This window comes from Chrysemys picta, chromosome 14 (genome assembly GCF_011386835.1).
Source record: "Chrysemys picta bellii isolate R12L10 chromosome 14, ASM1138683v2, whole genome shotgun sequence".
Taxonomy (NCBI): Eukaryota; Metazoa; Chordata; order Testudines; family Emydidae; genus Chrysemys; species Chrysemys picta.
Window position 1 is genome coordinate 19,157,764 of NC_088804.1, and position 17,017 is coordinate 19,174,780.

The 17,017-nt window shown below is 41.4% G+C and overlaps 1 protein-coding gene across 1 annotated transcript; it reads left to right on the plus strand.

Annotated features, from left to right (window-relative positions):
• Positions 1–6,547: 6,547 nt before the first annotated feature.
• Positions 6,548–14,970, plus strand: LOC135975608 (uncharacterized). The gene is made up of 2 exons (XM_065567093.1): positions 6,548–11,114; positions 13,872–14,970. Exon 1 carries the CDS (start codon positions 7,866–7,868, stop codon positions 10,425–10,427), a length of 2,562 nt encoding a protein of 853 aa, XP_065423165.1. The 5' UTR covers positions 6,548–7,865; the 3' UTR covers positions 10,428–11,114; positions 13,872–14,970.
• Positions 14,971–17,017: the final 2,047 nt, after the last annotated feature.

The following is a 17,017-nucleotide window of genomic DNA, read 5'->3' on the forward strand; positions in this document are numbered from 1 at the left end:
AATATGATAGAGCAATAGAAAGCATATAGGCAATATAAAAACAACAGTAAAAATACTCATGAACACATTTTATCTTGACTAAGCATAAGTTACTGCACTTATGGCTGTGCTGTAGTAATATACCAGGGGTCAGCAACCTTTCAGAAGTGGTGTGCCGAGTCTTCATTTATTCACTCTGATTTAAGGTTTCGTGTGCCAGTAATACATTTAATGTTTTTAGAAAGTTTCTTTCTCTAAGTCTATAATATATAACCAAACTATTGTTGTATGTAAAGTAAATAAGGTTTTTAAAATGTTTAAGAAGCTTCATTTAAAATTAAATTAAAATTAGAGCCCCCTGGACCGGTGGCCAGGACCCGAGCAGTGTGAGTGCCAGTGAAAATCAGCTTGTGTGCCGCCTTTGGCACGCGTGCCATAGGTGACCTACCCCTGAAATATAAATTCCACAACCTCCTTTTACACAGTGAAAAGCATCTTCTATTGACAGTTTATTTAAAGCACTGAAGCAGTCCCCCATATCAAAGGGTATCATCCCTTTCTAGAGATACACATCTCTCAGATCCATATAGTGACCAGGACCCGTTCTAGGCACCAGCAAACCAAGCACGTGCTTGGGGCGGAACAATTGCAGGGGTGGCACTCCAGGAGGTCTTTTGGGTTTTTTTTTGCTTCGGCAGTTGCGCTCTCGGAGGGTTTTTTTGTTTTGTTTTTTGCTTGTGGAGGCAAAAAAACCTAGAGCCGGCCCTGATCAAAAAGGGCTCTATGAATCTGTAATAAAGAGAACACTTCCTCAGAACTCTATTAACAGCAAAATCTGGAAATTAGGTACTTAATTATGGATCTGGACTGCATTTGCGCATAACTAAAACTTTATAGGAACATTCAGGAAATGTTACTGTTATCACCATAATTGGTGAATTTGAGATTATCAAAGTAAGAATTTCAAAATATCTACTTTTCCACTAATTCAATAAAATACCAATATATATGGGTCAAATCCTAAGTCAATGGAAGTTTTGCCCGAGTAAGAATTTGGCCTACTTATTTCAGATCCTTTGAAGGATTTATCTCTGTATGAATGAATACCACATAAATTGTTATTAATTGTGTGTATGTGTACACACATATATGTAAATACTTTCTATGTAATAATACATACTGTATATGCATGTATAACTCAGAGGGAGATAAAACAAAACAAAACACTCTTGATCAAATTATCCTGTGGTGTAACTCCACAAAATTAGAATAAATAACATTTATAAACTCCAGTAATAAAATAAATTGTGGACATATTAAAATTGTTAAATATATAAGCTGTCTTCTATAAGCTTGCCTTTGTGTAGTTACACATAAATGGTATGAACAATCACTATAAATGATTATAAACTCAAGACTCTAGATTCTGTTGTCTCTCTGCAAGATACGAATAAACCCCATTGAAAGGAAGAGGGAATAGGGTCCTACTGAGTTTTGCATATCCATTCTAAATATTTACATTGTTTTGTGTAGTCAGAATGCAATAAAGCTGGCTTTCTTCACTACAGGCCAGATTCTGTGTTAGCCTTATTAGAGTACACAATGGAGAAGGTATATCTACTTTCCTTGGGGGGTCACACAGCTCCTGAAAGGGGAAGGGAAGAAGCAGGCACATAGACCAAGCAGTAGAGTTTGCTGATCACCCAGAGGAAAACAATCTGTACTCCGCATAAGTGTTTTTTCCCCTCTTTCAATCTCTCTCGCATGCGCGCCACCTACAGTAGACTTGAAACCATATTTGGAAACTACCTAATTCCTGAAAAACATTTTTATAACACCGGTTGCCTTGTGATTGTGGATCAGGCCAAACTCTATTAGAGCTACGTTTCAGAATTCCATTTTAGCCTGTTTAAACATAGTATGGACACATCTCCATTGGCCAGCTAAGCCACGTTAATATCAGGTTTGACTTGAACTGTGTTTAAAGTTAGTTTAGTTTAAACACAGTTTTGAGATCCAGGGCCCAATCCTCCAAGTCCTCAACCTGCAGAACTATCACTGAAATTAATCAAAGATCTGTGATGGAAGGTTTACAGTATGAAACCACTGTCTGGACAAAGCTACTTTTCCTAGACATAATGTCTTAATGTCTCCTATTTTGTTTGAAATTTCAAGCCACTCTGACTCCTCCAAATTAGCTGTCTTTCCTCTACCCCATCTTACTGCACTAACCCACCAGCTGTACTATCACCATTTAACTGTAATATGGAAGTGACGTATTAATATCCAATTTACCATTGAAATACATCAGAAAATACCATTAGATAATGTATTGATTATAATCACTGTGCAATAACAGTTTGCAATATACGGTATCAGAAAATAATATATATTAGCTTTCCCAATATAGGAGGTTACAGGATGGGTTTTCTACATGGGGACACTCAGAAAAGTAAATCCAAATTAACTAAAAGTGTGAATTTAAAGTGAATTAGTTAAACTACATTAATACCTTGTGTGAACTTTCTTGTTCAGCATCAAAATGGCTTTAATTTGGTTAGCTTAATTCATAGTGAATTAAACCTGTAACAGGTAGAATACCAATTGTAGGATTGTGTAGTCTTCTAACAATAAGCCCTTTAGCTTCATATAAAAGTTTCCTGTAGAGCATTGTCTACATTTTTATTATGATGGGGGGTGGGGACGGGAAGAGAACAACTTCAGTGATCCCACAGACTGTGAAATAAAAATCAAATAGAAAAAGGCTCTATTTTATTTTTGTATTATTCTGTTTTAGCCCTTCAGCAAACTAGCTATAGATGTCTGGAGTGTATTTTATGAACAAACAAATACATTCTTGGGACACCATTTGTAAAGAAAGTTTTTGGTTTGGAGGATAAAGAAATAAATTAACAGAGCTCTTTGTGTGGTACAGCAAAGATATTCTCTATTCACCAAAGCACCAAGCCTCAGCTGCCAGAAGTGACATTGGCACTGTTGCTCTGAGATTCAGTCACGGTGTGAATGTCAGGACTCCAGCCATGCCTTTCTTCTCACTCTCTCTTTTTTTCTTTTCTATGACTTCTCTCTCTTATTATTTTCTGTCTGAGCTAAACAGTACTGAACTTTACCTACCAAATCAAAGTTAACAAATGCTGCCTGCAAAAATGCATGTCTTAACAATTAGTCATTTTCTCACTGGAACATTCTACAGGCTGACTGTTGAGCTTCTGAGATGAGCTGTTCATTCCAAAACTATGAGCTAGAATACAGAGGACAGCAGGTAACTCAACCTCTTGTTCTTCTTGAGATGCTGTATCACACTAGCTCTAAGAAATTCCCAGTATAGGAAGTATTGTCAATTTTCCACAGTTTTTGTTTACTTGAAAAAGCAACCTCATTAATAGACCGATTGAAAATCTATCCCACAGGAAATTCCAATATTTCAACATTTGTTTTCATCCCAAATTAAGATGACAAATCAAAATATTGACTTTTTTGTGAACTGGAAAGTAAAATTTGGGGGTAAAAATAAAAACATTTAATCTTGACATTTCCCAATCAAAACATTTCAACATTCTCAAATTGAAATGTGACAAATTGATTTTCTGAACTGAATCAAAACATTTTGGTTTGGTTTGGTTTGATATTAATTTGTGTCACCCTGAACTGCCGCAATGCCTCATGGGAGTTGTAGTTTGAGTACCTCATACTCCCATTCTCATCAGTGAGCTTGGCTTCCTGGCCAGTCCACATTTCTCATGATGCACTGCGATCATGTAACTTATATTAGTCACTGTATCAGTTCAACCAGAGGGGAGTTCATAGGGCATCATGGGAGATGTAGTCCAGCCAGGGACCTGAATCATGAAGCATCATGGCAGCTCAGATTAATTAAATTAATGTCAAATTGACCCCCCAAGAAATGTTTCAATTCAGTTCAATAAACTGAAATGTTTCAATCTGATTGACCTGACCTGAAATGAAATATTTAAAGTTCCCCCCATGGAAAATCACACTGTTTCAGCAAGATTGAAATTTTCCATTAAAAAACATGTTGACAAAATTCTGCCCAGCTCTACCCATTAACAAATCCTAGTGAACACTTAAACAGAATTGCCATTATTTTGTATTATGACTGAAGCAAATTTTATCCTATTTGGTATACATATCTGAACATCTGTCAAATACTTTTTCCTGATATATTTTTTATTTATATGGACAGGGGTATGCATGTAGGCCAGTTCGTATGACAAATTCTTCCTTAAATCTAGAGAGATACAGAAGTACAAGTCCAGCATGGCAAATTCAAATATTCTCTTCAAGATTTAATTGAAGATATAATTATAACCTGAGATCAGGTTAATCGAACATCTATATATTTTTGTTCAGTTCTGTACATACTTACTTACAAACAGCACATAGGAAATAGGATTTCTACCTTTAAAGTAATGTAAAGTAAGAACATTATCAAAATCCTCTGAGAAAACCTGGTTGCTTATGTTGATTGCATAGGATGGGGACAGAGTTATTCAGTGTACTACTTAAAGCTAATAAAAGGAAAATAACAATCAGCTAGTTTTAGGAAATGATTGACATTTGATACTGTAGCTTCTACAGCGCCACTTTTGGGGGACAGGGCACCTTCTATTACATGATATACTTTATTGCCTGCACTACACCTTTTACAGGTTTAAGAGTTTCACCTTGAAGCTTATGTGCCCACCTGTTCTTTACTATTCTACACTGAGTCACCTTGTAATATCAAATCTTAATTTAAAAAGAAAAGAATAGGACCCTGAGTCAGAACATACTTAATGTTAAGCTCATGCTTAAATCCCACTGAAGTCAATGGGCCTTCAGGACAAGTTTACAGTTAAGCACGTGCCTAAATCCTTTAGTGAATTAGGGCTCTGGCAGATCAGTGCTAACAGGCAACTCAAAGAGTGTGAGGTGCATGCCAACTAGTTTTTTTAATAGTCTCAAATTTACACAGGTCAGGGTTTACAAATGCTAGTGGCTAGGGAGTAGTGAGAAACACCAAGAGCCCATGGAGATAGATGACCGATACCTGCTCTATTTTAAGACTGTTCTAGTTTAAAAAGGTAATTCTTCAAAGGCACTGGTTTAAAAAAAAAGTAGTAGTAATGGGGTGTCAAAGGCCCCAATACTTCAGTAAACAGGATCAGGGTCCCATTCTATTATACTTTAGGCATTAATGAGGTCGTCAGATATTCTTTAGAGTGCTGTCCATTGGGCCTTTCTACTACACCAATTTAATCCTGTGCCAAACCCTACCACTAGAGCCATGTAGAACATCAGTCCAACTTTACACATTACAATGAGCCTCTGCACATTTGTTTTAAGATTCCAATTATCTTGTCCTTTCCCTTCCTTAACTCCACCACATCATGGTTTGTCTCTACTATCCACTTATTGTGCATACTATGACCTAGGTCCCTCTGATGAGGACCATCTGTTTACTTTACATTTGTAAAGCACCTAGCACCTATTCATTGACTGGGGAATCTAAGCACTACTGCAATACAAATAAGAATAAAGAACCAAATCTGGAAGACCTTTAAATGATGTCGCCTATACATATGTCTTTTTTGAACTGTTCTCTAAATAGGCTCTGGGTAGAGTTCTTCTTTCATCTATTTCTGGATATCTCTAATCACAACTCAGAAAAACTGTCAGACCAAAAGACATTTTAGTTTTTATGCTCCACAGAAGGCCATTAGGGCTACCACATCTGTTCAGGCTTCTGTAGTAAATCAAAGTAAACCATTTTTCTATCAACAATTTTAGTGTTTTCTGACTTGGTTTATGTTACATTATTTTTCAGTAGGTTGTTTTATCCCATTCCTGCCAATCTTTCTTTGCATACGGCTTTGCTTGATAATTTGAGATGGGCTGTGTGAAAAAGGGACTTACATAAAATTACTAAAGGGCTAGGATCCTCAGCTCCATCCCTGTTGCTAATACCAAGCTCAGGAGGGGAGAATGCAAAGGCAGAATGAAACTTGACTTCAGCACAAGCTCGTAGAAAGATAACCTGATAGATTCCATAGCTTCATTCGGGATGGCCTACATTTGTGAATGTGAAGTAAATAGTGACTCACCTGCAAGTTGCCCAGTGATGGTTTGACTAGAAATAAGGGGACAGAAGGTGGTAGGAAAAAAGAGTTAAAAAGGACCCAGGCAAGGTGTGTAAGTAGGTGTAAAAGGGAGTAAGGTAACCTTACATCTAATTTCCCTTTCTTTTTCTTTTATTAGTATATATCTTAATTGTCACGTCCGATCACAAAAGGATTGATTATACATGTAGATAGGCTATTCAGTGTAAGCACACACGCATTACTAGCACTTAAGTATTTGGTTTTGAATATTAGTAACAGCAGGCTGATTTTTTTTTAAAGAAGCGGAGGAGCAAAGAAGAAGTTGGTGTTGTTAAAGAGTGAAGCTTCATTCTTTGAAGTCAGAGAGGCCTAATAGATGTACAGTCTGGGAAGTTTTCCAGATTCATTTTTAAGAAAGCAAAGTACTTAGCACAGCCTGTGTAAGGGGACTGTTGCCCCCTTACTAACACTCAGTGGGGGTGTTTTGGTTGGCTAGCTCCCAGCACTAAAAGGGGAAGGGTCGATGGCAAATCAGGAGCCTGAGACTGACTGTCCCCAGGAACAATGGGGAGAGGCCAATGCTCCAGATCAGCCTGATTGACAGGGCGGGCAGGCTAATCAAAGAGTCAGGAGGCCGGGGGGGTCCCGTCCTCCGTGTGAACTGGAATGGCCTGAGTCAGACAGAGTGGGGCCGAGCTAGGGAGAGAGCAGGGGCCCAAGCTGAGCTGGAGAGCAGAACCGTGCCAGATCCAGACCCAGAGACGCAGCCCGGGGAGAGCAGATCCTGTGCTGGGAGCAAAGCTGCAGCCGCAGAGCCAGAGACGCAGCCCAGGGAGAGCAGATCCTGTGCTGGGAGCAGAGGTGCAGCCGCAGAGCCAGAGACGCAGCCCGGGGAGAGCAGATCCTGTGCTGGGAGCAAAGCTGCAGCCACAGAGCCAGGTGTGGTGAGCAAGTGGGACCAGCCAAGGGGGAACCTGGGCAAAGGGCCCAGCACAGAAAGACACCCCCAGACAAGGGCCCTTGCAGGCCAGACCGGGAGGGGGACCTTAACCCTACGGGGGGCTGACGCTGGGAAGAAGGGTCCCACCACTCAAAGCCCGGAGGTGTGCGGCCACCACCATTGCAAGTGTGCAACCTGCAGCGTCTCTGCAGCACGGCCTGGGCCTGAGAAGGAGGCCTGGGACCTACAAGAAGCAGACTGTGACCTGCCCTGACATTCCAGAGACACTGGTTGTGATGTTCCCTGCCACAGAGCAGGGTGATGTGTTTTCCTTTAACCTTTCCCATTTTTCCTTGTTCTTTTCTTTAGATTAATTGTTAATTAAACAACTTGTATTTGCTTTAAATTGTATGGAATAATCAGTGGGTCAGGAAGGTGCCCAGTGTAAAAAGAGTACCCCGGAGTGGGGACACCCTAGCCCCTGTCCTAGGTGACCACAGCAGGGTTGGGGGTCGAGCCCCCCAGGAACCCTGGGCCCAGCCTTGTTGGGGTTACGAGGACTCAGCCAGACAGGAGAGTGGAAGGGGAGCCCTCAAGGGCAGGGAGGCCTCTGGGTAAAGGAAGTGGGAGCGGGGACTCAGATCCTTTCGCTTGCCCACCTCACCGGGGTAGTGCAGAAGTCAGGAAATTTCCCCACATTAGCGGGACCATTCCCCCGCTTACATAATTGGCGTCACGAACAGGATCCTATCCACAGGGTCCATCCCATTGGTTTTCTGGTTAAGTTCTAGTAGCATGGTCCGGGCCTAGTTGAGCACCCTACCATGGCTGGAATTGAAGAACTACGAACCCAGTTTGCTGAACTTCAGCGCAGATTATCAGACCAAGCGGAGGCATTACAGCAAGCTAGAACTGAACAGAGAGAAGCCTTATCGCTGGCCAAGGCAGTAATAGAGCAACAGACAGCAGAAGCTAAGAAACCCCCTACTATTTATGTCCCACGGGAGCGGAAGGTCACGGAGTTTGGTGGCTTCCCGACTAGACCAGGAGACATTACAGTAGAGGAGTGGGTCAAGTCTGTGAAGGCGGCTCTGCGTGTGCTAAGAGTACCTGAAGAAGATCATGTGGACTTCATAGAGGAGCACCTCAAGGGCCAGGCCAAGGCCACAGTAAAGTTCATGGCAGTGGCAGACAAGAAAGATGTGGAAAAGGTATTTGAACTCCTCCTAAAAGTGTATGGAGACAAGGTACCTATTGGAACCCGACTAAAGGAGTTTTTTGAGAGAAAGCAGGAGCCTGGTGAAACTGTCCGGGCATACGCATATGACCTCCAGGAGAGAATGAGCAAAGTGGAACGGCGAGACCCTCAGCGAGTTCCAGACCCAGATACGGTTCTGAAAGAGCAGTTGGTGCTGGGGCTCCGTGATGACTCCCTCCGACGTGAAATGAAAAGGAGGTTTAAAGAAGAGCCCAGTAAGAAGTTCCATGAACTCATGCAGGCTGCCATTATGTGGTCAGAAGAAGAGGAAGTTCCTGTGGCAGAGGCGGCCAAGCCTAATCCCCATACACGAAGTGGGGGCCTAGTGAATGCAGCTGCTGGGGAAAAGGTCCTGCCCCAAACAGAGCTAACATTGGAAAGCTTAAGTGAAGCTGTCCAAAAACTGGCGGTCCAACAGGGGGAGATGCTGAAAGTGATGACTGAGTTAATGAAAAAAAAGAATCCCATTAGTATGCCAAAGTATCCAAGGGCACCGGGATCCCGAAGAGCCCCACTGAAGGATGAGCTGGGAAGATACATTTGTTACACTTGTGAAAGGCCAGGACATACTAGCCGAGAATGTCCACTGAGAAGGAGAACAGAGTCCCAGGCACTCGAAACCAATGGGGCACCAGGAGCAGGTGGTCCCTCTACAGTAGAAGGCCAAGCAGTGGCAGAAGGATTCCTAGGCCTGTCCTTTGTGGAAAATCCCTCTGCATACAGTGTTGAGAGGAACATGGGCAGTGCCAGCATATCTAGCGATTTCTGTAAGCGAGCATTTGGAGATTGTCTAACTGCTGAAGTATGTATAGCAGGGGTGAAGACCAGATGTTTGTTAGATACTGGCTCAGAAGTCACCACCATTACTGAGTCGCATTTTCAAAAATATCTGAAGGACAAGGACCTGACCATGCACAGCACACGGTTTGTACGTCTAACAGCTGTTAATGGACTGGCAATCCCAGTGGTGGGGTGCCTCGAAGCAGACATAGAGTATATGGGCCAGACACTGCCAGGAAAATGCATCTTCATCCTGAAAGACAAAGCCTCAAAAGGGAGCCATATAGGAGAAGGAGTCCCAGGGATTCTAGGGATGAACATCATTAGTGAGCTGAAGGAGCTACTGCTGCCAGGAGAAGGAACCAGGAAGATGAACTGTCACGAGCACTCTATGAAGAATGCTGTGCTGAGTAAAGTACTGGCCCGAGAGGAGAGGCAGAGTCTTTCCCTGGGCCCCACAAGGCATATGGGAAATGGTAAAGTGGGCAGAGAACGGAAGACCATTATTCCTCCTTGGAGAGGGAAGATCCTTGACGAACACAGCTGTGTACCAGGAAATGAGCTGCAGGTGACGAAGGAGAAGGGAGGACGAGTTACCTTTCTTCAAGAAAGATGTGATGGGAGACTGCAAGTTCCAGTTCAAGCGGCACGTCAAGGGCGGATTCCTGCACATGTGGCTAACATAAGGGCGTTGCCAGAGAAGCATCAAGAAGTCTTTTCTAAGAATGAGATGACCAATTATGATGACCAGGTCAAAGGTCACCATGACAGGCTGAAGACAGCCTGGAAAGTTGCTCTCAGAACAACTAAAGACAGAGCCCAAAGTAGGAAAGGGACTTATGATAGCAAGTCCAGTGGGGCTCTCATCAGATCTGGTGACTGTGTACCACTTCGTAGCCGTAGACGCCGGAGATGTAATAAAATACAGGACAAATGGAAGCCAAATCCCCCCATTGTGGTCACCCACAACAATCCCGAACTGCCAGTGTACGCTAACCAGCCTGAACGAGGAGGTCCTGGGATAGTAGTACATAGGGACCAGTTGAAACATTGTACTCTTAGTCCAGACAGGGACCATAGGAGGCATAGATCAGTACGCCCTGAGGAGGCTGAAACCAATTGGGAAATGGTTCTAGTCCCACAAACCGAATACAGAGGGGGACAGAGTGGGGCAAACCCAAACCCTAACAAGAATGGCCAGATCCTTCAAACTGACCCAGTATTACCCGAGGATAGGAAAATAGAAAATATGGGTAACGAACCGCCAGTCTTAGGAAGGTCCCAGAGGGCTAATAAGGGCGTACTTCCTGTTAGACTTAAAGATAATTATGTTATTGGTTCTATGTAGTGTTTTAATGAATATTGTTATGTATGGTATTAAGAAGTAGATGTGGAATGTTAAATATGCTAAATGTTCTTTTGATAATTGCTAATGGGTTGTTAATATACAATGATATGGGTATATGTTGTTACCATGGGGCCTGGATGTACCGATGTGAATATTGTGAATGTGGCAGTATTTTAGCAAGGGGGAATGTAAGGGGACTGTTGCCCCCTTACTAACACTCAGTGGGGGTGTTTTGGTTGGCTAGCTCCCAGCACTAAAAGGGGAAGGGTCGATGGCAAATCAGGAGCCTGAGACTGACTGTCCCCAGGAACAATGGGGAGAGGCCAATGCTCCAGATCAGCCTGATTGACAGGGCGGGCAGGCTAATCAAAGAGTCAGGAGGCCGGGGGGGTCCCGTCCTCCGTGTGAACTGGAATGGCCTGAGTCAGACAGAGTGGGGCCGAGCTAGGGAGAGAGCAGGGGCCCAAGCTGAGCTGGAGAGCAGAACCGTGCCAGATCCAGACCCAGAGACGCAGCCCGGGGAGAGCAGATCCTGTGCTGGGAGCAAAGCTGCAGCCGCAGAGCCAGAGACGCAGCCCAGGGAGAGCAGATCCTGTGCTGGGAGCAGAGGTGCAGCCGCAGAGCCAGAGACGCAGCCCGGGGAGAGCAGATCCTGTGCTGGGAGCAAAGCTGCAGCCACAGAGCCAGGTGTGGTGAGCAAGTGGGACCAGCCAAGGGGGAACCTGGGCAAAGGGCCCAGCACAGAAAGACACCCCCAGACAAGGGCCCTTGCAGGCCAGACCGGGAGGGGGACCTTAACCCTACGGGGGGCTGACGCTGGGAAGAAGGGTCCCACCACTCAAAGCCCGGAGGTGTGTGGCCACCACCATTGCAAGTGTGCAACCTGCAGCGTCTCTGCAGCACGGCCTGGGCCTGAGAAGGAGGCCTGGGACCTACAAGAAGCAGACTGTGACCTGCCCTGACATTCCAGAGACACTGGTTGTGATGTTCCCTGCCACAGAGCAGGGTGATGTGTTTTCCTTTAACCTTTCCCATTTTTCCTTGTTCTTTTCTTTAGATTAATTGTTAATTAAACAACTTGTATTTGCTTTAAATTGTATGGAATAATCAGTGGGTCAGGAAGGTGCCCAGTGTAAAAAGAGTACCCCGGAGTGGGGACACCCTAGCCCCTGTCCTAGGTGACCACAGCAGGGTTGGGGGTCGAGCCCCCCAGGAACCCTGGGCCCAGCCTTGTTGGGGTTACGAGGACTCAGCCAGACAGGAGAGTGGAAGGGGAGCCCTCAAGGGCAGGGAGGCCTCTGGGTAAAGAAAGTGGGAGCGGGGACTCAGATCCTTTCGCTTGCCCACCTCACCGGGGTAGTGCAGAAGTCAGGAAATTTCCCCACATTAGCGGGACCATTCCCCCGCTTACACCTGCACTAAACAGGGTTTTTTGCTCCATTATGGTGTGACCAGCAACACAAAATATATTACCTAAATATTTGCTGGACAATACAAAACTCAGAGGAAACAGCAAATTTTGCCAGAGTTGGTCACAACTTACCTCCCAACAAAATGAAGGGTTTTCCTGGACAGCTATAGACCTTTCATCATAGACATTTTTATCCACTAGTAAAAAATGCACATTGAGTTTTCATGCAAAGTGCTGTTCTAGGCTGATGACAAAACAGACTTTTAAACACCCTTAACAATGGCAGTGTTAATGTCTGATTACATTTATTTAAACGCTGATGCTGCTACGTCTAGCGCAAGCACTGCTGCTGGTAAATATCAACAATATAGGACATAACTGGAAAATGATGTTGCCTTTCCAAGGATACTGTAGCCAATAATCCCAGTTAAACCAGTCCTATAAATGAAAATCTTGGGCTTAATTTTCAGAATTGCTCAGCACGCACAGATCTAGTTAGTCCTTCGTAAATGAAAGAGATTGGAAAAGTCATCTCCCCCACCCCAAGCTTTTAAAAGATTTATATTTGCAATTTTTGCAGCAATAAACAAATGAAGACATGGTAGTATCTATCCTTGGTACAGTACGACTTGTCAGATTGGCCATGACAAAACATAGGCTATAGAATAGGTTGACCATAAAACCAAGTTTAATAGAATCTTAATTTTGTATCCACAATCAATGGGATGATAACATTATTGATGTGGCATCTGTACATCTGAAAGTCCTACACTCGAGCACTGATGGAATCTGGGGTTCCGCTGCTTAGGGGCAAATTAGCAAATGATAAAAGGTTCTGTGTTAAAGCCATAAAAATCTTGCCCCTTAGGGTAGACTGAGGATGTTCTTTGTAATTCAATTTCCTTTGAAATGAAACAAAGGATGATTTGTAGGATAAAGACATTTAAACTTTGATAAGTTCATCAGATAATAGCTCTGCGTGAATTTTCACACATGCTGATTATGATTTTTGGGGGTAGAAATCTTCCTAAAACTTGATACTCTTTCTTATGGGAAGAAATTAAGGAAACAAGTTAAAAGTTTCTTACTACATTTTTACAGAAATCATAAAAGGCTGTGTTTATGCCCCTGTTTTGAACTATTTCAGTTAGCTTGAAGAACAGAAGAAAACAGATCCTGTTCAAGTCTGTCTCATTGACAGACCCATAGGTCTGCTTGAAAAGGTACCATACCTGCAGCCTTGTATTCCTGCCCAATTAGGAGGAAAAAGCTGATCTGATATTCTGCCAGGAGGAATACAATTCCAAGAAAACAAACTCACACATTTTCTTTGAGGAGATGAAAAAGAATGTTTTAATAAGACAAGTGGAATCTTATTTTAATAAAAGTTAGGCTATAATATGGAGACTCAGGAGCCACAGATTTAAGACTCCAGTTCTATAAACACTTCATCACATTCATAACTTGTCTGCTATGAGTAGTCCCACTGAAATCAATGGGACCACTTATATTCTTGATGTTAAAGGCATTTGTGTAAGAGTTTGTAGGATCAGGAGCAGGTAAAAAACTATTCATCAATAATTTACTTGGCTCTTTTTCTTTTCACAAATTTTTGTGAGTAGATTGCAATTTTCCCCTCTAATTTATTACTTATTTGAAATATTTTTGAATATTTTTTGCAAATAGTTCTTGGTCTGTAGATTGTTTGAGAGTTTGTTTGAATATTTGATATTCAAGCTCTGTTGATTAGATTTGATTGGACACATGGGTCATATAGTATATTTCTATTCCCTGACTGGGTGGATGTAACTCTCAGAATCAGGTTTCCAGCATCGATATTTGTTTTAGCATTTCAAATTCACTTTCCATGAATATGCTACAATGTTCACTTGACATTTATTGTTTTCATGTGCTGCCAGTAAATTCATTGGCTAGAATATCCTCAGGAAAGGAACACAATATTTTCATTATTACTTTCTCTCTTATTCTTCAGACATTCTAAGAATCCTACTTTTTTACTCTTATCATTGCAGAACAATGCAGCTATGGAAGAGGGAGATGGAATCATTTCTGGATCATGCATCATCCACAGAATGGTTAAATAAGTTCTGACAGCTAAATCTCTGTTACTGGTGAAGACGCACGAGCCAGAGGAAACCAGCTTGAATTCCAGCTGGAATGCACAAAGCTAGAAAAAAAGGCATCTTTCTTTCACTTGGAATATGGGCAAACTTAATATGGAAGTAACTGGGAAACAATCAAAATGGAAGCCCATAAGTCTACTTTTATAGTATTAGTACTGAATAAGGACACTTCCAAAATATACCAAATATTAATTTCCATTAGTATTTACATTTACCTTTTAATTACAAAATATCCATCTCTAAACAATTTCCATCTTTAGCATTATGTTGCAATAAAATTAATTGCCTAATTTATGCATTTTATGTAACTTGCACTTTTGATAAACATTTCTCATAATGTTAAATATTTATGCATTCTGTTTTTCAGTGGAAATGTTAATTAAATATATACATTAACCACGAGGCTGCAGAGTAGGATATGAATCCCTTACGTTACAGTTAAGTGATTTACTATATAAAAAGGTAAGCAAATTAAATATTACATCCTGAAGTTACCCTTCAAGAATTTAAACAAAAATTATTCGTATTGTAAAATATTTGATCAAATAAATACAAAAATCTTTAGAGAGGAAATTTACCTAAAATACTTTCAATGTTATATTACAGAGTCTGATTAATTTGTTGCATATGTGAATCCTACAGTTAGCTGTACTATTTGCTTGATTATAATTAAGGAGTATTAGCGCATCTGTTTTACATTCTGGATTTTGGTCATTGATAGGTCATTGTCTTTTTCTGTGCTGAAAAATGAACAGGATCTGATTTAAAAAATACATGCCTGCAATTTCTCATAAAAGCTTAGATATCTCTGTTTTGTTGTGTGAAATACTGTATGTTGCATCCCTCCAGCGTTCTCTCCGTGAGTAAAATTGCCAAATAGGACTGTCATGGTATAACCACATTGAATTTTGAATTTGCAAAATTAAAAAATCATGAAACTTTCAACTAGAAGATAATTTCATAAGTCTACCCACAAAATAATAATAAATAATAACAGTAATAATAATAGCAACTAATTTCATAAAAGTAAGATTTGACATCCAAAAAAGCACATGAAACAATTTGGTTCAAAAAAATGATGCAAAATTTTCTACAGTCTCCTGTCACTATATTGTAAGAATGACGGAATCTGCATAACCCTCTCTTAAAGAATCATAATAAGGGAAAAGACATTAAAGGATACATCATAAATGAATTACAATAGCTATCATAGGAGCCAAAAGTCAATGAGCCAGACCTTCAGCTGATGTGACTTGGCATAGCTCCATAGAAATCAGAATTATCTCACCTTACACCATTTGAGGATCTGGACTAGTATTTTCCAACCATTACAATAATTATCTCCGACATCTTCTGTTCAAGCCGCAGTAAATTCAGATGCCACTGTGTGGTAATGGTTGGAAAATACTACATTTTTAATAATGTCTGCAGTATATAGAAGCATTTTTTAAATGGAATCTCAAGTTAGGAAGGAAGGAAGGAAAATAAAATAAAAATAGTGGATTCATATTTAAGACTATGATATACAATTTATCACATATTGAAATTGGAACAAACTGAGACTAAGCTAAAATATTTAATAGGCCATTACCTATACCAGTGGTTCCCAAACTTGTTCCGCCGCTTGTGCAGGGAAAGCCCTTGGTGGGCCAAGCCGGTTTGTTTACCTGCCGCGTCCGCAGGTTCGGCCGATCGTGGCTCCCAGTGGCCGCAATTCACTGCTCCAGGCCAATGGGAACTGCTGGAAGTGGCGTGGGCCGGGGGACGTACTGGCTGCCAATTTACATCAGCTGAGAATCTGGCACACTATACGTAACTAAACATACATTTTAAAACTACTCATTAGTCTACACTGGCTAGGCACTAGTACATATATATACATTTTGGTTGAGTCCTCCAATGTCTATTGTAGCAACAAAATACTGTAGCATCCCTTGAATAGACAGAGAATTAAAAAAAAATACATATGTCCCCAAAACCGTGTGGGAAAAAGATTCCACAGACACAGACTCAGCCTACCTAATGCTTTAATTACCCTTTTTCTCACATGTCTGTCACTTGCATCACCATTCATGCTCTCTGATCTGTTTTATTGGTGAGGAAGGTTTTGTGGACATTTGGTCATGGACCAAAATCAGTAGCCATTTTGGAAGCAGCCAAAACTATGTCACACTGCAAATGTCTGGAGTTATGGCAGATTTCCAAAGCACAGTGATAAATATAACAAGAGACAGTGAGTTCTTCTGCATCCAGGACTTCTAAATCAAAAGATAAACACCACACAGTAGATCTAAGACATACAAACATTAAAATCTCTCATATGTTTGTCACTGTCAGTGCTCTCAAGCATGTGGTAGTATCACAAAACAAATATCAGAAAACCAATGGGGAATTGCATGGAAAATCTCCAGATATACCTCAATATAATTAAGCAATCTAATTACAGTCCACTTGTTGAAATCACACAGCTATAGAAAAGCTGCCCACTAATAATGAATAGTTTCAGACTCAAAGATCACGTAATCTCTAAGAGGCCAGAAATACAAGTATCAATCAGCTTAATTTGCTTGCTTTTGAGAAAGTCAATTACCTCATCCGGTTTCCTGAATGCTTGCTACTGACATTGTCGCCAGCTATTTTGCTATAGATATATGGGCATATTCTAAATAAGAAATAGGTATGGATTAAGGCAGTAACTCAAACACCTGAAAAACAATAGGTTAGCCAAACTAATTAAGGCCTAAGGCCTAAAGACTTGCCATAAGAAACTAACCAGGAAGGGACCCTGTATCAGAAAATGTCACAAGATAGAGTGTTGTTATTAGCAGGTGTGGCTAAACTGCTGATAGTTAAACTCAAGATGCCAGTTTATACCAGTTTTAGATATTTTAAGTTAGCAACATCAGCAGATGACCAACCAAGAAGAACGCTAGGGTAACTAACTGACGTATATGTTAATAAGCTTGAAGTAAAAGGCCTAAAAACCTATGGGAGAAGGGCACCCCAACATTAGTTGGGTGAGAAAATACAGGTAA